We start from the raw sequence: 26,525 nt of genomic DNA, 5'->3' as shown, positions 1-26,525 counted from the left end.
TCTCTCTCTCTCTCTCTCTCTCTATGTGACTATTATAAATAAATAAAAATTAAAAAAAAAATAACACGGTGAAGTTATCACCTCAGAAAAATTAAAAAAAAAAATAATAAAAAAATAAAAAACATTTCCCTAATCATAGTATACACAAACCCTACTAGTCCTCCCTTAAGCACTTCCCTATAGTTGGAAGGTACATAAGAGACCTTTGCGTTGCATTTAGGAAATGTGGTACCCTGGAAGAGAGAGCTGAACAGGAGCCAAGAGTTTTACATGACTATTTAGGATCTACGCAATCTGAGATCTAGTTTGAAGGGATGATAATGTAGACACCTAAGGATCAAAGGCCCAGATTTAAAAAAAAAAAAAAAATTATCCTGAGTTCCAATGGTTGTGGCATGGAAAAAAGCATAGGCTAGTTGATTCTAGAAAACAGAGTAGAACTCTAGGTAGACCAGTTGGAGACCAGAATGATCTGGAATATTAGCTGGGAGCACTCTTGATCACAGAGGAATAAAGATTTAATAACTGAGAAATTGGGGAAATGACTTGAATTTTCTATTGAGCTATCAGAGATAGGAACATGATATCAGAGGGACAGAGTAACTGCTTATCAGAACATTATAATGTTCAGTTGAATTGAACAGATACCTGGAAACAAACACTCTAAAGTATTTTTGGATCAGAGAAGCTATGTATACTCCTTTCTAGGGCAATGTTAAGCCCATGATGGAGACAAGTCCATGGTTCTTATGGTAGCATGAGTGGGGTGACAACTTTATTTTTCTAATACTAAAACAAATGTTAATGTGAAATATGCATTGATGCTCCACATTCTGATTAGTTTTTTTCAAAAATACAAGATCCTAAAGAATATAAGCATGCTGTCATTGAATCTAATTAAGATAATAAAATTCTACTTCTTAAACCTGAAATTTTTTCTCATTATTTTGGAATAATGGTCATTTTTGTGTCTGATCAGATTTCTTCTATCGAAATTTCGATAACCACTCTGGCCATTTTGATAAAATTCTGTCTTTGCTTTCCCCATCCTCTGATACACCAGGGATGGTCTGCTCACAGTCTAGTACGGCATTGCTTCTTATCTGTTAGTTAATACAATTTATTGTTACTTTTTCTATTCCCTGGTTGCTTAGCACTGTGTGTACAAATACTAATAAGTTGGCTTATTAAGACTTTCCATTCTCTACAGCATGCTAGATATCCTGAATTACCTGTGTCCTCATTTGGATTTAATCCTCCTTTTAAATTAGGAATGTACACCGAGTTCTCATTCTTTTTATAATAGGTTTCCCCCCTTTAGTACATTCCCTTGTGTATGCATTAGCATGCCATGCATTAACTTTTTGAGTCTTTGCTCTGTAATTTATTTTAGCAGGGATATATTTTTACTTTCTAATATCAGTTGAGGATATATGGGAGTAACTTGTACTGGCAAAAACAATAGTTAGTAGAAAAATTATATTTTATGAGTACCTGTATTATTCCAGGACTGGGAAGTAGCAGCATTCAAGAAGAATTCCTAGGGGGAGTTAGTTACAGTGGGGAGATTTTTGAGGATACATAATAATAATAATAATAACCCCTGAGAGATGTTTTTATGAACTGTGATGGGCTGAGAAAGATCATGTGACAATAGGTCTCTGTTTTCTTGGACTGAATTTTTTTTAATTCTTTCCTGATTCTTTTAGTTTCCTCTCTGACACCTTTTTTGGTCTATTTAATCAAAGGTCATCTCAATTTGTAACTTAATTTAATTATAACATTTAACACTAAGATACACATGATAAATAGACCTAACTGATTTGGTTATTTTTCTCCCCAGTGCCTGGCTTATTAAGTTAAACATTTTGTTGAATATGTGAATTTGAAAGATATTGATCTTGCCTTTGATTTGAGCTCTTGTTTTTCTATTCTTTCAATTTTGGTTAAGAAGGGGTGTTTACATACAAGGGGACCTAAAGAATGTAGTTCTTTTAGTTTGTGGTGCAAATACCTTTAAGATGAGCAAAATTGTTTAATTTCTGTGATTGTGAAGGTCCTTAGAAATCGCTTGATTGATTTGTTATTTTATATGGGAATAAAGAAAGAAGGAAACATACTTTTAGGTCAACTATGTAGAGACCATTATAGTTTTGAAGCATAGTTTTCAAGTTTTTTGGCAGACTATATTCTCCTTACCTTAATGATCCTTTTGTATGTGTAGTAATGGTTCAAAAAAATTTTTTTAAATGATGTGACTAATTAAAGATTTGTAAAATAATGAAATCCTTCTCCTTGTCCACGTAAGGTTTGAGTTGTAGAGAAAAGTCCTTGAAGACTATTTGTTTTGTGATATCGGTTACTGAAATAGGATGTCATATAAAAAGAAATATGCATTTATTGGCTGCACTTTTGATGATTGCTCTGGTTGAAATAATCTAATCCACAAAATTTTAGTTAGTGTGTTAGCCACTCTTCTTCTTATATCATTCGTAGCCTGGAATTGCCAGGCAGACATCTCTTTGCTAGTAAAATACTCTGATTAGTAATGACAGTCATATATTAATATTTGAATAGAAAGATAGCCTATCTGTTTCTCCTCTGTTTATTTTCTGTGTAGTTAGGTGCATCGTCATTTATTTATGTGCCTGGAAATACTGAAACTGGGTTTGACAGATCAGATATGACTAAAGCTGTTTATACAATTATGGTTTTCAATACCAAAGCATTTACTTTGACATTTTGCCAAGGGGGTATTGCCAACTTAAAAAGTAATTCATTCCAAGTTTTCACTTTTTTCTATGTATTCCGTGTCTTTTACCTTCAAGCTGCCTAAATCTTCTTTGAAATAATATTCTCCTATCACAGTCATCAGTAGCGATAACTGTCAGAAATCTATTTTCCCTTCCCTGCCATTAGGTTATTCACAAATTCTGACCCTTGAGATTTCCAGGTATATTCCTTTCACAATGTATTGCTGGATAACTGAACCACATTCAGTTAACCACCATTTGGGGAGAGGTAGTGATGGGTGAAATTAAGATTTCCCTTTGGAACTATACATTCTTTCCATAGCATTAAATCCTGCTCCTTGTGCTCAAGAAACCAAGCATTGTTCTCCCTCCACCCCCACCCCCAAGTCCATTCACCTTGAATGCTGAACATGTTCAGCAAGGGAAAATCCTATCAAGTGTCAATGCAAAACTTGAGGAGTTACCTTTCTCTTACATGCTGGGTTGCAGACCACTTTTCTCATATGGATTCCCTGCCTCAGACACTGCTCTTGCGCGTGGTGTGACTATCAGTACCCATGTCACCCTTTGTGTGGCTGTGGACAAGAAACTCATAAACTCTGTGCTTAGGCTTCCTCATCAGTAGAATGGTTAGACTTCAAGGACAGTTCTTCTAGAATCTAGACCCTACAAAATCCCGATACTCTTTGTGAGCCTTTTAGAACCTCAACAGTTAGAAAGCAAGAAGAAAAACAAGTGTAATTAATGCAAAGAAACTCCGATTTATGGATGTCTTCCTGTCCCTGCCTTTTACCTTATATGAAGATTGTGCTCGGCCTCAGTTGTCATTTCCTAAATGTGTGATATATGCTTGCTTTATTTCTGTAGTTGAGTTGATTTTATTGGCTTCTCTCAGTGTCACAGAGAATGCTTATTTAATCTGGTACACTTCCTTTTATCTTCTCAAGGCTGGTCTAATCTAATGAACAAAGGTAATTTATTGTGAACATCTAACGTGTAAAATTTAATAGCATTTGTGCCAAATGAATGCCAGAAAAAAATTGAAATGTGTAGTATTTTAAAAACATCCTGACATGAGATACACTTAACCAGGAAGCACCAATGAAAATAGAATAAACAATTATTAGTAGCATTCTTCAATTTAGAATATTCATTATGGAAAGAGAAAACTGTGGTATTACCTTTTGTGCCTTAGCTACTAGCTACTCACACATTTAGAATTGCATATTCTAGAATTTTTGCAATGGTGAAATAATGTATGATAGAATACGTTGGATCTTACTTCTGAAAAATGTCACATTTTTAATCAGTCTGATTAGAATATAATGGAAAATGAACTGGAATAAACTGCATAACCATGTACCATGGAATTATGATTTTTAATGGAAAATTTAGTATGAAAGCAAAGATTTTGAAAGGAGATTCTTTATATAATTTTGCTGCTATTTTTGAAACTTTGAAAATAGAAAAAGAATAAAGAGAAAATGTAATTAAAAAAGACTTTTTCAGTTCATGGCTCTTGGCAACATAGAAAGTTTTGTCATCTTTGACTTCATTCTGACATAAAACCCTCATAAAATGCGGCATATGCTGTGTTAGTGATCAGAACCATTTTTGAACAGTATTAATCTTCTGTTGGAAAAATGCTGTCTTACACAACATCTCTAGGAAATAAGATTAAACACAGATCTCTAATGGCAAAAAAAGCTAGATCACAAGTATAGATGGCACTAATAGTCTGACTTTATGATTCAGAGTTTCATCTTGTACTTGAGAAAATTTCGTCTTTTAGCAGAAGTGTATTTTATTAGCCTTAGAAGAAGAGCTCTACCAGTGGATGGGATGAGTCCAAAATGTCCTCTGTCAGCTTGTGAGCTGTAGTTAGGCACTCCAGTTCTTGTCCCTGATTTCCCTGAGCCCATGGAGTCTGAGGGAAGGTTACAGGAAGGTAATGATTGTCCTATCTCCTTCTCACAAGTTCTACCAGAGGTCCGGTGTCCCCAGGTCATAGATAAGGGATGTAAGCCACAGTGAGTTAAGTGGTAGGGCTCGGGATGGAGGACTTGATTGGAGATGCCAAGCTCGAGTTGCCTGCAGAACCCTGCACTCTGTTCTGACTAGTTATCTCACAGAAATGACATCACCATGGGTAAATGAAATAGGATTTTGTATATGAACTTCATTTCCACTAAACATCTTCATTTGCTCTTATTCCTCTTGAATGCATTTTCAATGTTGCTGCAACATTTGGATCCTGCTTTATCAGGACCTTTGCATAAACATTTCTGTTGGTATTACACTGATTTAAGGCAATCTATTACCTAGCTTCATTTTTTTTTTCAATCTCACTTTTTATTAGTTTTTCCATGTTGAAACCAAATCAGTCTATTTGGCTAATAAATTATCTGATTTCTAGGGTGTGTGTGTGTGTGTTAATCCTATTGTCTTTCTCAGAAAACTTTGCTGCTGCTTATCCCTTTATCCCTTTGTCTATATTCTCACTATTTGAAAACATGTTTTTTTTTTTTTTAAGACTTTATATACTACTTGAGAGAACAAGTGAGAGAGAGCATGAACAGTGGGGAGAGGGAGAAGCAGGCTCCCCACGGAGCAGGGAGCCCAGTGTGTGGCTCCATCCCAGGATCATGACCTGCACCGAAGGCAGATGCTTAACCTACTGAGCCACCCAGATTCCCCTCTGCTCACTATTTCAGTTACATCTTTTCCCAACCATCCTTTGACTATATGGTAATAGGGAAGAGAGAAGAAAATGTAAATATTGTACTATGGGCATGCTGATACATTAAACTCAGTAAACCTCTAATTTGTTACATCTATGAAAAGGCAGAGAATTAGTTAAAACTGTGTCAGCCTCTGATTTGAAGGTTGGTCACCACCCCAACTCCCTTTTTAATGTGACACTTGGTCACTTGGTCACCACCCCCACTCCCTTTTTAATGTGACACCTAATATATTTGAAAGCTAGTGGAAAGAATTTGGAGAGAAAGTCTTGTGATTGCTCTTTTATCAGATTCATTACCTGAAGTTAACTTGCCCAAAGCATTCATTTTCTCATCATGATCATGAGGAGAGCAGTAGTATGACTAGTGATGAAAATTATGTGACCGGTGCAACCAAATGTGTTCAGTGGAATGCCTAGGAGATGGTCAGAGCATGTGGCTTAAAATTAAAGGTTACTAAGTTTCTTTGACTTTTTTCTTTAGACAGGCTGGAACATATTTCAGAATGTCAGAGGATATTGGTATTGAGAAATGAACGGATTAAAAAAAGACTCTGGCCTTTTTTTTATTATTATTTCTTTGCAGATAAAGATAAGAAAAATATACGTTTTCTGAAAAAAGTAGAGAATTGCCTTTCTCCTTTGGTCTGCAGATTCATACATAAAAACATACACCCTACAGCTATTTATTGAATACCTGCCATGTATGTTCCAGGCCTTACTCTGGGATACTAAGATATAATGATGAACAAAGTTTCTTCATTTAAGAGCCTTATTTCATAGCAGAGGAAGAAAGATAAATGTCATGTTTAAAGTATGTGAAGAGTAGGTGCTTTGGAGGAGCAAAAGGGGCAGAGTGATGGTGTTAGGGGATACTGAGTGGGGGGTGCTATTCCATGTAAGGCAGTAAAGGAAAGCTCTTCCGTTAATGTTGAATAGGATTCTTTGCCCTTTAGTGAAGAGACTGCAGTTGATCAAACCAGGAAGTGGGAGATGTGTTAGAAGGAGTTGTGATGCAGGTGGGAAAGGATGGTAAGCACGAGCAGAGGAAAAGTAGTAGCCAGGGAAATGGTGAGGAATGCTTAGCTTGGGTAACATTTTGGAGTTAGAATTGCCTGGATTGAATGATGGATTGGATATGATTTTGAGGGAAATAGTGGAAAACAGGAGGACTTCAAGCTGAGTTCAGCAATTTGAACAAGAGCATCCCTGTTTTTTTTAATTAATTAATTTTTTATTATTATTTTTGAGATGAGGAAAACTGCTGGAAGAGCAGGTATGGAGGGGTTGTATGTGTCTGGTTTTGGACAATTTAAATTGAAGATTCCCATTAGACATCCAAGTAGAGATGCTGAGAGTAGGCCCTTGGGTATTCAATCTGGAATTCAGGAGACACATTTGGGCAGGATTCTACTTTTGGAAGTCATACCTTCTTTTCATCCCAGTGGCTCCTGCTCTAGATGAGGGCACCATTTATTCTCCTTTGGGTTTTTAGGACTCCCTCTGTCTTGGCCTTCTACTGTTTTACTTTTGCCACTCTTTCAATTCACTTCAAAGAGCCTGAGTTTTTTCTAAAATGCAACTTTTGTGATGTCTGTCACATACTTAAGCCTCCGTGGCTCCTCACTGCTTAGAGGATAAAATCCAGACTTCTTAACCTAGCTTAGAAGGTCTTGCATGATGTGGCACCTGCTTAGTTTCTGGTGTCATTTACTTGCACTCAATATTCTCTGCTCTTACTATTCTCACTTCTTTCTGGGCCCATCAAGTTCTTAGATCTTTAGACCTTCAAACACTGCCTTTCTGTTATCTGATCCATCCTCCTACCACCCCAAACCCTTCTCTCCTGCCTAACTCCTTTTCTCTTTCAAGCTTTTGATTAGGTATCACTTATTACATGAAGACACTCTCTCATAAGTATGGGTTATGGAGTTCTTTATTTACTGTGGTTCTTATCAAAACATTGGAGACTTATCTATATATTGTAGTTGACATTTGCTTTGTGTTCACCGTTGTTGGTCTTTAAATTCTGTTGGGCTAGGATGTCTCTATTTTGTCTAGTATTATGTCTATATCGCCTAGCACAGTCCCTTTTAATTGGTGCTTAAAACTCATTTGAATGAAAGAATAAGTAAAGTTGCTGATTATAAAACACATATGCAAAATTCAACAAAGTTTCTACATTCTAGCAGTAAGTAGTTACAAAGTATAGTGGGGAAGGGTAGAATTAACCGATCTCTCTGCCCCCATCCCCATACTTAAGAGTATAATTTAGATATACTTAGGACACCTAACTCTAACAATGTGCAGGTTGCCTACAAAGAACACTGTGCTAATCTGAATAACTGTAAACACATGTCATGTTGATGGCTGGGAATTTTGAATATTGTCAACATATCAAATCTCCTTGAATCTATTTACAAATGCCTCATGAGTCAAATACAATTCGAATGGATTTTATTTTTGGAACTTTTGAATTACTCTAAGGTTTGCATGGAAAAATACATGAGAAAAAGGAAGAAAATTTAGAAAGGGAGGCAAAATAATTTGAACATACAATTAAGATACATCATGCAAGGCTTAAGACAGAATGATAGCAGCACAGGAACAGTACTTAGAATAATGGAAGAGAATTAGAAGCCCAGAAAAACAATTAAGGATAAAAGTGTAATATAAAATCAGTTGGGAAAGAGGACTATTAATAAAATGGTAGAGGTAATTAGTTAATAAATATTTTGAAAAATTTAAAAGTTTATCCCTGTCTCACACTATGTACCAAAACATGTGATTATGATGGTCTTTTTTTTTGACATAATGTAATTATATTGTGCCATCTTATATATATGAAGATGCTTTTGGAAGCTATTTCCCCTAATATTAGTGATTTATTTGTACATATGTAACTAAACACTTTGCTCCATTTTTCTTTATTATCAAGATCCTATTTTTATTAGATGAATGGCTTTGACCACAGGTGCTATCCATGGACACAAAGGAGAGGGAAGATGATAGGATCACTATTGGTTCCAGCTCTTAACCTTGACTATCATATTCTTTGCTGTAAGGACACGTCATACATAGGTTGTTGTTTAGCATGATACATTTATTCTCTTTATTTTTTACTAAGGATAGGGAGGTTAGATACATTTGTTGATTTTAAAACTCTCAGATACAATAAGCTAAGTATCAAATTTTGACTGTTTTCAAAGATTTGGAAAACAAATTATAAACCACCTACTCTTCCAGTTTATTAGGAACTATATTTTTAAATAAGCATGGTATATCAGACATAAAATAGCCATGTGTATATGTTTGCTTAGCCCTCTTAGAGCTAACTTCTTAACCTACCCTAAGTGTAAATATATTCGTTTATGTAATCATACATAATTGAGTCCTGTATACTGCTCAAATGTGCTAAGTGTACTCATTCTTAGACCCAATGGTATTGGTTTCTATAATGAACATCAGTTTTGTTTTTCCTATTTGACTTTCAAGTATTTACTCTTAGTTTTTCTAGCATAAAACCACCAGTGCCTATTTGAAACAGTTTAGGTCTTGAGATATCTATTCTTTTTATAACTATGTTTAAAAGAATTCTAGCTTTTTAGATTCTTTGATAATAGTTCACGACCTGTCCTTTTACTGCTGAATGTTTTACTGACATGGATCTATCCTTGGTTTTACAGAGAGAAGAGAAGAAGAAGATTTTGAAGAAAAGAAAGCTATTAAGAAAAAAATTAAAGAGCTTAAATTTTTAGATTCTAAAATTGCCCAGAATCTTTGTACGTATGAAACTTCAGTACTATTACATTAGCAAAACACTGGAGGTGGTTCCTGTAAATTACTTGATTTTCTTAATGACTTGTTTTTCGTTATTTTAATATTTTATTATTTGCATAACAACTTCAAAGATAATTCTTTTCCTTTAGGCAATCTATGGGTTAAATTCTTCAAAAAAATTAATGCATGTTAGAAAATAAAATTGCAAAAAAATAAAATAAAACAAAATAAAATTGCTAAGGAAAGTGTTTAAAATGAAAATAAGTCTATAACTTACCCTTTGTCTAAGTATATAAATAATTTGTTAAGAAATTTAGGTGATAACATCATATTTTAAAAAATGGTAGTGGATTATTTCTTTTATACCTCTGAATCTCTATTATTTTTGATACTTGATCACACACAAAAGAGGTTGGAATATTAATGGAAATTAGGATGATGAGTAAAATGAATTCCATTATCCCATCTGAGCAGTTCAAAGCCTTTCCTCAGAAGTAATGACTGGAAATATTTTAGATTTAATTACTGTTACAGGAGCTAAATACTTAGTTTTGAATTGTCTCCCTGACTGAATTACTCTGGGAAAAGAGGGCAAAGAGTTTTGCTTCTAACTCATTTCCAACTGCAACTTAAATGCATCAAAGATAGTTTGCTTGGAACTGAGATAATACCATATGTATGTATTACTTTCTAAATTTGTGAGAGGAATATAATGTCGAGAATCTAGAGGCATGGAAAGTTAACGTGGCTTTTTAGTCTGCCTTTCAATTATTACATGCCTCAAGAGAGCTTTAGCAAGTATTGGGAACAAAATTCTTTGGTAAGAGGATAAAGATCCATGCTATCAATGGAAGAAGGAATTATGCTGGGGGCAGTAAGTATAAAAGACAGAGCTGGGGATCCCTGGATGGCTCAGCAGTTTAGTGCCTGCCTTCGGCCCAGGGCGTGCTCCTGGAGTCCCGGGATCGAGTCCCGCATCGGGCTCCTTGCGTGAAGCCTACTTCTCTCTCTGCTTCTCTCTCTCTCTTTCTCTCTCTCTCTCTCTCTGTCTCTGTCTCTCATGAATAAATAAATAAAATCTTAAAAAAAAAAAAAAGAGCTGACACTCCTATGGAAGTTTTGAGACCGCCTTCCTTTCATGCTTACTATGACAGAGGACCACCCCTTTTTTGCAGTCTGGATGTGCCAAGATCCCCACGGATAGTGTGTAGACATCGATGTGCTTGGCCAATATACTGCTCTATTTCTGGGTATAAGTTCATTGCACATCCTCTACATTCTTGAAATTAGACGTTGCCATGTGACTTGTTTAGGCCAAGGACAGCGTAGGTGGAGATGAGGTAGCTTTTGCGTGGAAGCATTTATTGCTGGTGTGAGAAACTCCAGTGCTCTTTCTCCTGCACGCAGAATGGCAGTCAAAATGGTGTCCATCACCGTGATGTGAAGATAGTATCAGAGCTCTTTCTGTTGTGTAATAGACATGTAGTCTGATTTAGAAATGATTTGTATATTGTATATGTATGTGTACCTGCTTAGACTACTGAGATTTGGGGGACTGTTACATGATATAGATAGTTTCAGGGAATTTTCCCTTTAAAGAAATGTTGACTTCAAAGCATTATTAACATAGATAACGTCTAAAAGTTCTGTTCTCTGTGATCTGAAAGAGAGAGTTTTTCTTGAAAAGTGTCCATGACTTGCATTACTGATTCCTAGGCTTAACTCTAAACAGCCTCGTTAAGGTCCTGAAGAAATCAATCTATTTTTCTTTCTTTCTTTCTTTCTTTCTTTCTTTCTTTCTTTCTTTCTTTCTTTCTTTCTTTTTTCTTTTCTCTCTTTCTCTCTCTTTCTCCTTTCCTTTCCTTTCCTTTCCTTTCCTTTCCTTTCCTTTCCTTTCCTTTCCTTTCCTTTTCTTTCTTTCCTTTTCTTTCTTTCCTTTCTTCTTTCAAGATTTTATTCATTTGAGAAAGAAAGAGCGCACGCACATGAGCAGGGAGGAAGGGCAGAGGAAGAGGGACAAGCCAGACTCTTGCTGAGCAGACACCTGGACTCAGGGCTTGATCCCAGGACCCTGAGATCATGACCTGAACTGAAGGCAGACCCTTAATCAACTGAGCCATGCAGGTACTCCCAAGAAATACCATTTGTAACAGAATTCTTTTCAGATGGATCAGCCATAATAAGTTAGCATAAATAGCGATCTCAAACTTGAATAATTGACGTTGATATTATTTATGTGACAAAACATGTGCTAAATGGGATTTGAAATTTAATTGTAATGACTAATAATTATGGATTACCTTTATGTTCTAGTTCTATGTTTGGCCCTTTAATCTTTATTACAAGCCTATCACATAGGTGGTAGCATTGATATTATGGGTGGGTATAGCAGTTCAGTGACTTGAATAAGGTTGCTTATTTTGAAAATGGTCAGTAGGACTACAGTATGCTATTCCTGTTTGGAAATAACAAATCATGTCTTTTTGTTTTAGCTAGAGGATATATATTCATTCATTTATTTGTTAAACATGTTTTAAAGTATAAGACCGAATAGTCTAGAATTTATACCATGTCATATTATGATGTAATCCATTTCTGGATTCTTCTTGCCCTCTTTGATTGTAGCGAGTATTATGACTTAAGCTTTAAGAAGCTTTAGCAACCTATAATCTTGACCGTAATTATAGTCTGATTCACAGCTGGTTTTTGTCTGTGAAATTCAGTCTTTTGAGATACTGAATTCTGAAAAGAGTCTTGTGGTAGTGCCAAGACTCTATGTTGTCACTTAGAAACCTGAGATACTTTCTCTGAGATTTCTCTTAACTGAAATATTTGATAGAATTTTGGGGAAAGGATCTAAAATCTACTCCTTTGTTTACCTATTTATTCAAGGGTATATTAGGTTCTCCCTATATTTGAGTTCATAATTGGTTTGGCAGAGACCCTGGGCTGAGCATAAAAGGTACAGTTCCAGCCACTCTAGGCTTGAGAGATGTCTTAGGAGTTTTACAAAGTTCATATGCTTTACCAGATTTTTGGAGTATTAGAGCTATAAAGGGAAGAACCCTGGAATCTATGAATTAATGTAAAGGTTTAAATATTTATAAGTTCCCTTGAAGAAAACATGTGTGACTGGTTCCAAAATCTGCACACTTTACACTTCTTCACTGAACTCAAAGCTCCCCACTGGGATCTATATAATCACATTTTGAAGGATAAGATGCATGTTAGTAAAAATATTCACTTTAATGGGTCTTTTGGAGGCTTTAAATGAGTATCTCATTCTCAGTAACTTTTAATTTGTTTTTTAAAGGTCTAGCTTGCCTTCTGAATTGTCTGTTATGCATTAGGCCATTTTCAACTATTCTGTCACTTTTTTTGCCCTTAGAGCAACTGTTTTCCGAAAACCTTATTCATAAGCGATAAAAACAACATAGTTAAAAAAACACAACAATAACATAGTTTAGTCTTTGTAAATATAGGTGTTTGATGTGCATGTTATTTTAACTATATAATCATTAATACCTGAAAGCAGTGGATGAATTGCAAATATAGAAGAAAGTAAAGGAATAAATGATGTCCACTTGCAAAATAAACTCTTCTATTAACATTTCATTTTTTTATATGTTACTTATATTGATTATGCAAGTTGTGTAGTTTTATTTATTCATATGGTTTGTATACTTCAAAAGTGTGTAACATCATAGAAGGTTTTTATCTGTATTTTTTTTTTATCTCCAAGATCATTTTCACTTCGGGCACCAGTTGCAAGTTTGGGGGTCCCCAAGGCCACTCTTAAGTATGATAATTTGTTACAAGATTTCCCAGAACTGACAGAAAGCTATTTGACTCACACTTAAATGGTACAGATTAAAATCAGTCAAGTAAAGAGGTACATGGAGCAGAGTTCAGGAGAATTCTGAGGGTGGAGTTTTCAGCCATGGAGAGCTCTAGCTTCTCCCAGCAATGATGCATAATAATACTCACAGATTATTGCCAACCAGGGAGGCTCACTTAAGCCCTGGTGTCCAGCATTTTTACTAGGTCTTGGTTATATGACCTGAGTTTTCAGACCCTCGAGTGGTAAGGCTAATACTGTGACCCAAAGCCCCCACCATAGGTCACATTATTAGCGTAGACTGTCTGGTGTAACCCGGTGTCTCCAGTAAATAGAGACACTCTCATCACACAGGACAAAAGCCCCGGGGCTTTTGAGAATAGCTCACAGGAACCGGACCTCACTCGAGCAAGCTGAATCCTTTACCACACAGTCAGTGTCACCTTTTTCCACCCCATGTGTTCTGTTTTCATATTATTCTTTTAAAATTATTTTAATTGCATTGTTATGACATATTATACAAGAGTGAATATATAAAATGGATGCTACAGTTTAATGATCTAAATCAAACACCTACAGCTAAAGAAATAGAACGTGACTCCTACTTTGGAGACTTAATAGGACCTTTTCCAATTTTATCTCCCTTACTATGTGAAGTATCATTATCTTAAATCTTGGTTTAAATATTTCTTTTCTTTATAGTTTTACCAACCATGTACATATTCTTAAGTAAGTTGTTTGGTTTGGGCTGACTTCAAATTGTATATGCATAAAATTATGGCATATTAATGCCTCTAACTGTAGTATATTCATTTTTATTGTGGTTATAATACCATGTCTTTGAATGCTATACTCTATTCATTTACTCCTTCGTTGACTCTTGGGTTGTTTCCAGCTTTGGTGGTACTAAGGCAGGGTGTGGCAAACTATAGTCCTCATGCTAAATTTTGCCCTTGCCTGTTTGTTGAAACACATTCCTTTGGAACTTAGTCAGGACATTTATTCATATATTATCTATGGATGCTTCTGTGCTATGCTAGCAGAGTTGACTCGTTGTGATAGAGACTGTATGGCTTACAAAACCTAAAATATTATGTAGCTGTAACAGAAAAAATTAGGTGACTATTGCTCTAAGTTTATACTGTTCTGTGTTTGTACAAATTTATTCCTCGACAATCACTGCATGAATATTCCTGCTTCCCCGACTTACCAGTGCCATGTGTTTTACAAGGATCTAGTGTGGCTTTAAAAAAAATTTTCCTTGTGATTTGTTGAGCATTCTTACTGTGATGATTTGTGTGTCTCTCTGTAATTCTAGAAAATTCTAACATTTTCTCTTCAAATCAGATTTCCTTCAACTGTTCTTTTTGTGATTGCCTGTTGCAACGCCAAGTTGACATTTTTAAGGTACCTTTATTCCTCTTCTAGGTCTCTTCACCTAGTATTTTCCCATCTCTTTATAATTTGTGTTTTGGATCACTTCTTTGCCTATGTCTTTGATGTTCTCAGTTTTCTCTTTATCTGATGTCTGATCCATATGTTGTTTTTAATGTCAGTAGTTTAATATATATATATATTCACATATATATATATGCATATAATTTTTTCTAAGTTTTTTTCCTCCCTCAAATCTTGTTTCTTCTTAATAATCTTTTTCTTCCTTTCCTGGCCATTATTTCAAACTTTCATTTTTTAAAATATTTTTTTCTCCCAGGATTTCTGTTTTCCTTCCTTTCAGGGCAGCTCAGTAATTCATTTAAGATATATACACACACGTGCATGCAAATATGTATGTTTTTTAGGTGTTTCAAGGTTTTTTTTTATTCTTGAAGTATAATTGATGCACAATATTAAAATTAGTTTCAGTTGTACAAGAGAGAGTGATGGGGAACTCTATACTTTTTGCTGTACTGAGGGTATTTCTTGATTAAGATAAAAAATATCCTTTCAGGATGGAGGAGATAGATATTTCAAGAGCTTTTCTCTTCTTTTCCATAATAACTAAAATATATAAAAGTACAATTTTTTTCTCTCAATGACTATATTATGCTTCAGAGTAACTTTATCCTTTGATCTTTGTATTTAATGTTGTAATCTTTTCTATATTTCTGTGTTGTATCCACAGACTAGGTTTCTTGAGTGAAATTTATTGCTTCCTAAAGGGAATTAATAATTTCAGAGTTTCTGCTTAATCTTAGGAAATTTGCAATTCAGGTGTATTTTAACAATTGCCTTTTCAATTTGCCTACTCCTAAGGTTTAACATATTATTACTTTTTTTTTTCCTTTGGTCTTTTTTTTTTTTTCTTAATCTTTTAATTAAGTCTATATACATTTTGCTCATTTTTCTTTTTAGATCCCTGGGTATTCTAAATGAAGGTAAAACAAATGCTTTCGAACTTAAGGCAGGTTTATCCACTCAGCTTCCTTGCTTTTTAATTGTTTTGGTGCTTTGATGGTGTTTCCCTTTTATGGTATCAGATATCAATCTTTTCACAGATTTTCCATCAATTTATACGATTAAGATGTTCTCTTACCGGGGCAGCCCCGGTGGCTCAGCGGTTTAGCGCCGCCTTCAGCCCAGAGCTTGATCCTGTAGACTCAGGATTGAGTCCCGTGTCAGGCTCCCTGCATGGAGCCTGCTTCTCCCTCTGCATATGTCTCTGCCTCGCTCTCTCTCTCTCTCTCTCTCTGTGTCTCTCATGGATAAATAAAATCTTAGAAAAAAAAAAAAAAGATGTTCTCTTACCATACAGGAGCCAATTTGGCACATTAAATTTCTTTTAGTATTCATTTTTGTTAATATTTACGTTTAATTCTACAATCATATACAACTTGTACATGATATACAGATTTAGATTTCTCTTCCCATCAATTGTTTGATGATATCTTTGAGATCATGTAGTTAATATATTTTTGTGCTTTTTTTATTGTCTTCTGCAGGGTTATCCTGTTATAATTTCATTAATCTCTGTTGCATTAATATTTATGTCATTTATTCTATCTTGTTGGGATACTGAGGATTATACCGATCCATAATTTCTAGTACCATTATCTCATATTTATGACTGAGTTCAGAAATGTGTCAATGAAGCTGGTGATGAGAATACAAATGGTACCCTTGTTGCTTATCTGTAGATGATCCATGGTATCCTCAGGTATATGAAATACAGCCTTCAGGAAAGAAGTAGATCATATTTTCTCAATCTTGTAAAAAATACTGTCCTTGGGATCCCTGGGTGGCGCAGCGGTTTGGCGCCTGCCTTTGGCCCAGGGCGTGATCCTGGAGACCCGGGATCGAATCCCATGTCGGGCTCCCAGTGCATGGAGCCTGCTTCTCCCTCTGCCTGTGTCTCTGCCTCTCTCTCTCTCTCTGATGACTATCATAAATAAAAGTTAACAAAAAAATTAAAAAAAAAAATACTGTCCTTCTATGAAAATACCTACAGACAAAATGACGTAAGTTCAGCATATAAAATAAATTAGTGGGCTACTGGTAGCAGATTCTGAGTATGTTCAGGAAGTGGCATAATGCCACTGAAGAATAGATAGAATAGTAGAGTAAGGTAGGAAACAGCAAAAGCATTACATCTAATACTGTGAAAATACACATATTTACCTCAGTAGAGCTTTTGAGATCATTGTGTTTTAATATTAGATATATGAGGTATTTAAAAAATGTAAATAATGTTGAAACTCTTAGTAGTAACATATTATCCATTTGGGTAGTTATCCAGGACAATTTATCTTCTAGTATTGGATATTCAAACTTTAGTTACAAGCAAAAGCTATTTTTCTGGCATATTGTCTAATATTTTTATTTATTATTATTATTTTTTAAAGATTTTATGAGAGAGAGAGAGAGACAGAGAGAGAGAGAGAGGCAGAGACACAGGCAGAGGGTGAAGCAGGCTCCACGCAGGTAGCCCGATGTGGGACTCGATCCGAAGTCTCCAGGATCATGCCGTGGGCTGAAGATGGTGCTAAACCACCAAGCCACCCTGGCTGCCCTAATATTTTTAAGTGGGGAAATGCTACTATAATTTGCAGTAGTATTAATGCACTACTTATCAGTTTTCCTAAAATATTTTTTGTTAACTACTTAGTAGGGGTAGAAGATATTATACAAGCTAATAACACATGTTTAGACAAACATTACATGTACATATTGGTGTTTCATGGCTCTTTTTATTACAATGTGATATTTTTATGGCATACCAAGTATATTTCAGGGTTTTTTTAATCACATATAAGTTGGCACCATTCCATGATAGGCTAATAACGAAGTATTAAAAATCAACCTTGGAACCAACATAATAATGTAGGACCATTGCTTAAATACTAGTTCTAAAGCCACAATAGAAAATGTGCTAATGAACGTTTCTCCCATAGTAATTATATATAATGTTTAAAGTCTCTTATTTTACGAATTATTTTTGATTTTATATATAGAACTACATCTCAAATTCTTCTCTTACTCATTATGAACCTCTCTTTTCTCCTTTTAGCCATCTTCCTGAGCTCTTTTCGGGTGCCATATGAGGAAATCAAAACGATGATATTGGAAGTGGATGAAACACAGTTGGCAGAGTCTATGATTCAGGTAAACAAACTGGCAGAGAGCTTAAATTCCAATATTTCATCACAAGCTTCTCATTAAATAGAAATCTGTAAGTGAAGCAAAATTCTTAAACCAAATCATTCAACTGGAAAATCATTGCTGCATAATTAGTTTTAGCATAACTTCTGCTTTGCCAGGAGATAAAACTCTGCATCTTCTCTTAACTGCAAACCAAATATAATGCTATCAAAATGATTGCATTTCACTTATTTTAAATGACTGTTCTGAAAGACAAATTGTTTAATTTTACATATATGTTTTTGTTTTGGTTACAGTTAAAATTAGTAATATGTTAATTAAAATTTATTTGTATAATTCTTTTAGAATATGTTTTTCTTTGACTTTTGTCTTATAAAGCTCTATTTTGATTTGGTCTAGAAGATAGAGGGAGTGTTCTCTTTATTTAAAAGTTACTTTTATTTAAACAACCCTTCCTCGAGTCATTTATGTTTGTAGGAGTGCTAGAAGTTGTAAGCATAGCATTCGGAATTCATTCAGGAGGCTGCGAGATTTTTTTTAATGGCTTTTACCCAGAGTAGCATATAAGGAATACTAGTGTGGTGCCAGAGTTACTTCCTGAATTCCACATAGGCATCAATAATGCATATCTTGATAAAATATAAAATCAGAGTATCAAACCACAAATTATATAGTGAGAGAATAATATCATGTTGACTGTCTTTCATTTTTATAATGGATGGTAGTTAGAAAAATGATTTTTTTAGCAATAAAAAGAAACCAGAGATTATTAGTGTCAACATATGTTTAAAATTATTTTAGGCATTTAATCCATCAGTAGATGGTACCTTGAGCAGTTTTTGGTTTTGCCTCTCCTACCTTGTCTTCTGGATGTGGTTGTAATGTAATTCCAGTAGGATTTTTTGCTGTGAATCATTGGGACTCCCAAACACCTGATCCAGTAACTCTTTAAACCTTTATTCTCTAGCACTTTCTTGTTATGAGATCTTTGTCTTTGTTACTGTTGGATTGTAAATGTGCCTTGTTGTTGGGAGTAGATTTCAAGTTCCTTAAAGAACATTTTTCTCCTTAATACATGTTTGTATTTTTTCTAGTGCATTTGTTGAATATTTACAGAGAAGCTTTTAACTTGATTACATGAATGTGTTGGATGTTCATTTGGATTTTGTTGTGTAGAGATGGGGAAAAATGTGGATTTTTAAAATTCATGTCCAAAGATCATCCAGTTCCATACAGTTTCTTAATATATTAGTTTTCTATTGCAGCTGTAATAATTTACCACACCTCTAGTTGCTTAAAATAACACATTTCTATTGAACAGAAATCTGGCACGTGTCTTACCATGCTAAAGTCGGATGTTGGCAGGCTTGTGTTCCTTTCTGTAGGATTTAGGGGGAAAGATCCTTTTCTTTGTCTCTCCTGGTTCTTCATGGATGTTCACATTCCTTGGTTTGGGACAACTTTTCTTCAACTCTGGAGCAGTGCTGCCTCCCTCTTCTTTTTACTATAATCACATCTCCTTCTCGCTCCATTATTCTGCCCCTCTCTTCCACTTTTAATTACCATTGTGGTTCAGATAATCCAGGAAAATTTTCCTATTTGAAGGTCAGCTGATAATAACCTTGATTCCCTTTGCTATGTAACTTGATATTTCCACAGGTTCTTGGGATTAAGTGTGAACACCTTGGGGCGGGGAAATGTGGTTCAGGTTGTCATTCTGCCTACCACATCTACTAAATATAAAACTGGTTTTAGAAATTTAAAATCTAAAGACTTGGTTTGGGTATTTATATATTGACTAAAAAATAAGAATTTCATGCTATTTGAAGTCTTGTTTTAATTTTAAAAGTATGTACCTAATTGTAAAATGAAGAACTGCTGATTTTGAACAGAGCATGAAGAAAACATTATTTTATAATAATCATCATTTTGGTAAGCTCTGTTCACACTCATGATTTTATTTTGGCATATCTAATCACTTATTCATATATAACTAGATGTCAGTAGTATGTTATTTATGTTATTTCAGCTTTCTACCTCATTCTTTGCCCACTTGCCTTCATTTGTCTTTGTTAATTAATTCAATTAGCAAATATTTTATTACACCCACCATGTTCAGGGCATTATGTCAGGCTCAATTAGACATAGGTTTTACCTTTTTGGAACCTATAGTTTGGCAAGGAAGATGACATTTACATATAAAATTATAATACAAGATAAACATGGATAGATCAAGATATTTTTTTTTTTTTCCCGAATTAGAGGGTGTGTTAGAGGAGTACTGTGCCATGTGTGAAGGTAAGGGTACTTCCATGTGTGCATGTGTGGAGGTGAGGGTTCTTTGGTGTTGAAATATGGATATAGAAAGGGTAGTAGGATTGTATGAGTTACATAGCAAGGATCAGTTATTCTGGCACGAAGAATTCCCTGTGCTGTGAGGGAAAAGCTGGAGGGTGTGTGGGCAACTGCTAAGAGTTTAGTTTGATAGGACCTTAGGATTGGTGAAAGGATGGTACCTTTGATAAAGGGAAAGACAAAGGAAGTTTGGCCTGTATTCTTACAAATCATAATAGTTTTAATACTTCACAGAGCAAAACTGATGAAGTGAAAAATTGATAAATTCATGACAAAAGATAATTATATATTAACTACAAATATTTAAGGGGATTTGATATTTATCTAAAAGGATACTGAAGAAATTCAGAGACCTGATTAGTAAATAACTCAAATAATCCAGCTGTCGGCTAGAATGGTTGAAAGAAACATAAATAACCAGGTCTTTCGGCCTCAGGCAATTTTAATTAGAGAAATTTTTCTTATATGGAAAAATCTTCTACCTGTATTGTTTTTATTCAGTTGGTAGTATTAATAGTACTTTTTTTACGGATGATCTTAAATTGCCACTTTTTTTTGTTTGTTTTTGGCCAGTCAACCAAGTTTTTGTCCAAAGGTACACAGTGAGTCCAAAACTTGTTCTTTGATCTAACTACTTTGATATGTAACATTCTCTAACATTATTTTTAACTAATGACACTTGGGGGGGGAGTTTTTCCAGATATATATATATATAGCATGGTATAGGCTTAATTATAACTTGTACTTGACTTTGAGTTTGTACAGAGTATATTGATGCTATAATCTGGGGTTGTGAGCACCAACCACTCTTTTAATTTTAATATAGGGACACTAACTTGTTATAACACTATTATAGTCAATTATAATTGGATACAGTGGAAATGTATAGACTTTGTCCGCAGGATTGTGTTATCATTTAAGTTCTAACAGGGAAGATAAGTTATGTGTTTATTTGGTCTTTCTCCATTGGGAGTATTTCTCTTGTCTAAATGTATATCTTGGGAAAGGCCATGCACAAAGAAGACAGAATAACCAAGAACCTGTGGTTTCTGGACTGCAGATGATACAGGCAAAAGGCCATAGACACTTAAGTTCACAAAGGATTTCTTTATAAGCTTTTTATCTGCAAAGTACGTCATCCTGTGTCTTCAGTGCCTTTTCAGATTTTCTTTCCCATCAGAAAAGTTAGTTTGTCTTTTAGAAATATTTTAATTTTTATTATTAAAACTGTAATCGTGTTGATTAAATCTTGCAAGCACTTTCATTAAAACTCTCTGGATTTCATTTCTTTCTCTTTCCTTTTAGTACCAATATGATAATTTCTTTTATCCCCTCAAATGAAGTGTTAAAATGTTTGGCTTTGCTGAAATTTCTGACATTTAATTCCCTAAAGCTGAAATATAATTGATCACATTTACCCAGGTGAGAAAGCTATTCCTTTGGTGTAGGTTGAGTTTTTCTTTCTCAGTTATATAGTTAATCAAATAAACATTCAGTAGTGCTTGATATGAATATATAACTCTGGAGAGAGAAGAGGGAAATTGACTCTTTCAAGATGCAGAGACTGTCGTATAAGGCTGAGGTTACCTAGAAATAAAACTAAAGATTGACTTTTTCAGTGGTTTCTTTACCATAGTTTATTAATAAATCTTTCTAGAATTCAGGAAGCGTATATAGTGAAGATATTTTCTTGTGGTTTTCATTTTTAGAACCTAATAAAGCATCTTCCTGATCAAGAACAATTAAGCTCACTGTCTCAGTTCAAGAATGACTATAACAACCTGTGTGAACCCGAGCAGTTTGCTGTTGTGGTAAGTACTGTCTCTCAGTGTTAGCTTTCCTGGGCGGGGAGTTTTAGACTCTGTCACCCAGGAAAGGAACTGTCAGGCCTTTTCCCATCAGGATTGTTTCACAAATCTTTAATATCCATTCTGCCTTTTTTTTTTTTTAACCTAAGGATATTTATGGGAAATTATCTTGATTTCAAATATATATGTTGAAATTGTAACCTCAAAGGAAGTCCAAGGAGTTTTTTAAAAGTATAAACATGATATTTTTGCGTGTGTTCTCTATTTCATGTCAAAAGGTAAGATGAAAACTGCACTGGCTATGACTGAAGAGTATATTTATGATTTATTCTGGAACTACGTATTCCAGCATATTACAAGAGTAGCTTCAGTTTTTGGTTCTAATCTCTCACCTCCATTCATCTTCTATGTTAGACTCTGGAATTAGAAATATAGTCTCTTTCTGGAAAATGAGGGTGAAAAAATGAATACGTTTAAAAAAAATCTTTAAGATGCCTTGATAATCATCTTGTTTCAGCCTCCAATTTTATAGAAGTTAGGGTCTAAAGGGGTGAAAATACTTGTCAATGTTATATATTAGCTGTGTTGCAACTTAAGATTTTATCAAGCTTGCTTTCTTCTATTCCTTTTTCCTATCATTAAATTATCATTTTGAAGTTGGTTACATTCAGTCATCCTGACAATACTTTAGTGTTTCATTTCTTTTTTATATGTAAGGTTATTTTTTTTTCTCTTTTATCTTCAGTTCTATTACCAATCACCAGGATATGATAGAATTGTTATTTGATATAATTTTGAAAACTAGGGTTGGGTAACTGCAGGGCTGTCTGCCTACCATATTTTGCATGTGGTTGGCATTTGCTGAAAAAAGCAAGATTTTTCCTTTTTTTATTTTTTTTTAAAGATTTATCCTGTTTATAGTCTTACAATTTTGATTATAAAACTTTATAACTTATTTTCTTTACAAAAATGTTTTTCTTTTTTTTACACAGTTCTCTAGGGTTCCAATTTTTTCTCCTCTTTTTCTCTTTTCTTCTGTATTTTCTTATTTGCTTTATATTCTTTTACCTGATCAGTTTGCCTTTATTTTGATCCCTGTTTGATGCTCTACCTGTAATGTCTTCCACTGGGAATAAGTGAGTAAGGGAGAATTTGCCTTAAATTTTTAACCACAAACTACGTAGAGATTTGATTTTTGCCCATCTTTTTTGACTTGAAGATTACAAAATGTAAAGTTACAATTTTAAGATATTTCCCATTCACATTAGATCTGAAATACATATGTGAAAAATGCCTTTTTAGCAAGTAACTTTTACATTGCACATCATCACAGGACAAATGTAAAACTCTTGGCATGTTTTAGTGATTTTCACAGAAGAATGAGCTTGAACTTGCAGTTATTTTAGGTGTATTTAAGATAGCCAAGCTATGCCCTCCTTTAAAAATCTGAAGTTTGCATCAAAGAGCCATGATTTACAAGCAGTGTTGTCATAGGGGTCAGAAAGCTAAACAATTATATTTCTAGATACTAATGCTAGAGGTTATAGTTTTGATTTTAAGACAGAGATGGACCACTTCCATTTCAGGAGGTGTCAACTCAAACTTGACCTTGAATCTACACATTCCATGCCAGGTCATACCTGACTGCAACTGGAATTCAATGTAGAAAGATTAATGCTATTGAAAAACTTCTGCTGTGGACAATATGAACACTGCTTTATCATATGTTTGTGAATATTCTTGAACACATTTTCATAATTTCTAGTTTGTGTGGTACTAACATTTTAAGACCTAATTGCTTTGGTGAAGAAATGAGAAAGAAAGTTGAGGGGGAAAAATACCGTAATACAAGCACACACACTATATATATAAAATATATATAAATATAAATATATAGGATATGTTAAAATAGAAATATATATAAATGTTTTGGTTGAATGATAATGTTTTTCAATTATACCTTCTTGCATTCCAACTTTTCTCCATTCCCAATCTGTCTCCCTCTACCTCTCAGACACCTCCCCCACCAAAAAAAGAAAGGAAACCTGCTTAAAGTTCTAAACAATACTTGAGAATTACCAAAGGAGCATGATGGACAAAACTTGTAGAACAGTGTGGAATGCCTCAAGTTTTTGCTCTTGCTGGATTAAAAGCTCAATATTAAGTTTCTTTGAAGAGTGATATGATATATTTTCAATTTACGAGATTATATAAAGTGATTTGGTAGTTTTAAGTAACTGATTATCATATGTATTTCTATGATTCCCATTATACCGTTTCAGTTTTAAAGTAATAAATTATGTGTATTGAAGGTGGGCTATTACCTTGAGGAAAGATAAACTACAGATTCCTACACGACTTTGATCTTGTAGAACAACATTTACTTCTTGACTAAACTTTGGCTTAAAGTACGAATCATTTCTACCTAAAAACCATCAGTGTATCACAGACAAAGAATAGGCAAGGATTAGGATAGCCTTTGCACCCCCAAATAAGGCCAACACTTGCCTTTTCATTTTCACCCAAGACAAACATACTTTTAGTTCTGTATCATCTTCAGGCTTTGTAATCTGATAGTGATTTCTTTCTTTTTTTTTTTTTTAAGATTTTATTTTTTTATTCATAGAGACACAGAGAGAGAATGAGAGGCAGGGACACAGGCAGAGGGAGAAGCAGGCTCCATGCAGAGAGCCTGACGTGGGACTTGATCCAGGGTCTCTAGGATCACGCCCCGGGCTGCAGGCAGCACTGAACCGCTGCGCCACCGGGGCTGCCCTGATAGTGATTTCTATATTGTTTTTATTTTAAGAAAAGTCATTTAACAATAGCTCAGTTGATTAAGCATTTGACTCTTGGTCTCTGCTCAGGTCATGATCTCTGGGTCATGAGATTGAGCCCCGAATCAGGCTCTATGCTAGATGTAAAGCCTGCTTAAGATTCTCTCCCTCCCTCCCCCTCTCCTCTCTCTCTCGCTCTAACTAAAAAAATATGTATGTATATATCAGTTAAAACTCTAGTTACATTGTTTACCAGTTTAACTCTTTCTTTTATCCAGTTATATAAATTTACTAATTTGATACATGTGATTTTTCAGAAAGGTGTGTTCTATTTCAACAAACCTCAAAATTTGATATGCTAAAACTTACTGTAGTTGTTTGCATTAAATAATGAACCTTAATTCCTCTAAAGAATTATGTAAAATTCAATAAACAAAAAGCATCTCCACCAGGACATTGGTATTTGTTTATTTTATTTTCTCTTTGATAGAAAGGCAGTGTGCAAAAGTAACACATCCAAAATGCTAGTAACCAATGTCAATTGAAGACCAATTAAAAAAACACGTAAATTAGAAATATGTTTTACTTTTGTCATGTATTATTTAGATAGAACTTTTTAGGACTGTATTGCCTATATAGAGTGTGGTATATAAATAGACTATTGAGAAATACTATGCCAATATTCATTAAATTGTATGTCCTTGAAGCTTTCTTTCAATCATTAAACCATTTGCTATGTCTGTATTCTTTCCAGGTTTCCAGTAATAAAGCGTTTCATGTGCATTTTATTTCTCCCTTGAAATTGGAAGCAAAATGTTTTAATGCAAGTACTATCATTATTCCTTTAAAAAAAAAAAAGGACCTTTTAATTCATGAATACTAGATATAGGTACTTTTATGCTATGAAGGATTTAGTCACTCATGTGTTACTTTTAATAATTCAGTCTTAAGGTACCAAATCTCTTCGCAATCCTTATGTCTTGGACATTGGCCAGTATGAGCAGGAAAGTCCTTAGGTGTTCTAGACCTGTTCTAGTCCATGCACTGTAGTCTAGTTTGCGATGGTGACATTGGTGGTAGTTGGTGGTCTTTTGGAGTTGATCTTCTGGTACTATGAATTCAAGGCCTAATAGTTTCAAGATACTGTTAATTTGTTTTTGTAGCTGGGTATAGTACACTTCTATGCCCTAGTTTTCTGGGAGTTTTTTACATATGAAAAATAATACCCCATCCAAAATCTGAAAAAGTTGTCATTTAATGCTGAGAGATGAAAGGTTCTAGTCAAATGGCATTTTATTTTATTTTATTTTATTTTATTTTATTTTATTTTATTTTATTTTATTATTTTTTAAAGATTTTATTTATTCATCACACACACACAAACACACACACACACACACACACACACACACACACATAGGTAGAGACACAGGCAGAGAGAGAAGCAGGCTCCATGCAGGGAGCCCGATGTGGGACTTGATCCCGGGACTCCAGGATCAGGCCCTGGGCTGAAGGTAGGCGCTAAACTGCTGAGCCACCCAGGGATCCCCTCAAATGGTATTTTAAAGGAGTGCTCTGAGAGGTGGTCTGTCTCTGAATCTTTTTGTGTGACTGGAATGAGACAGTTTGCATGCTGATTTTATTTATTGGTTTAGGTTCTGGGCAAAAAACACTGAATACTGACTGATGTGCTTAATTTGAAATATTCTTTTCCCTGGGCAGTTCAGGATTCTCTCTCTGTTGTTGAGAAATTGCTTTATATTTGGTATGCCCTATCCTGGTGCTTTTATTCAACTTAATTTTCTATCAGTAAGTGAAGAAGTGAAAATATACCTGCCTGTCTCTTTGTTTGGGTTCCTTCCTTCCCTCTTTAGT

General features: G+C 34.6%; 1 protein-coding gene across 1 annotated transcript in view; it reads left to right on the top strand.

The window, feature by feature from the left end:
- Window positions 1–26,525, top strand: part of DIAPH3 (diaphanous related formin 3) — a 490,845-nt gene that overhangs the window by 212,324 nt on the left and 251,996 nt on the right. Inside the window, exons 18-20 of the mRNA XM_026009631.2 lie at window positions 9,180–9,275; window positions 17,619–17,713; window positions 21,775–21,876. Coding sequence (XP_025865416.2) covers window positions 9,180–9,275; window positions 17,619–17,713; window positions 21,775–21,876 — 293 coding nt within the window. The remainder of the gene's footprint in view (window positions 1–9,179; window positions 9,276–17,618; window positions 17,714–21,774; window positions 21,877–26,525) is intronic.

The sequence above is a fragment of the Vulpes vulpes genome, chromosome 6 (assembly GCF_048418805.1).
Source record: "Vulpes vulpes isolate BD-2025 chromosome 6, VulVul3, whole genome shotgun sequence".
In the NCBI taxonomy this organism is placed as follows: domain Eukaryota; kingdom Metazoa; phylum Chordata; class Mammalia; order Carnivora; family Canidae; genus Vulpes; species Vulpes vulpes.
The sequence above is the reverse complement of the archived record's forward strand: the minus strand, read 5'-3'. Positions and strand labels throughout refer to the sequence as shown.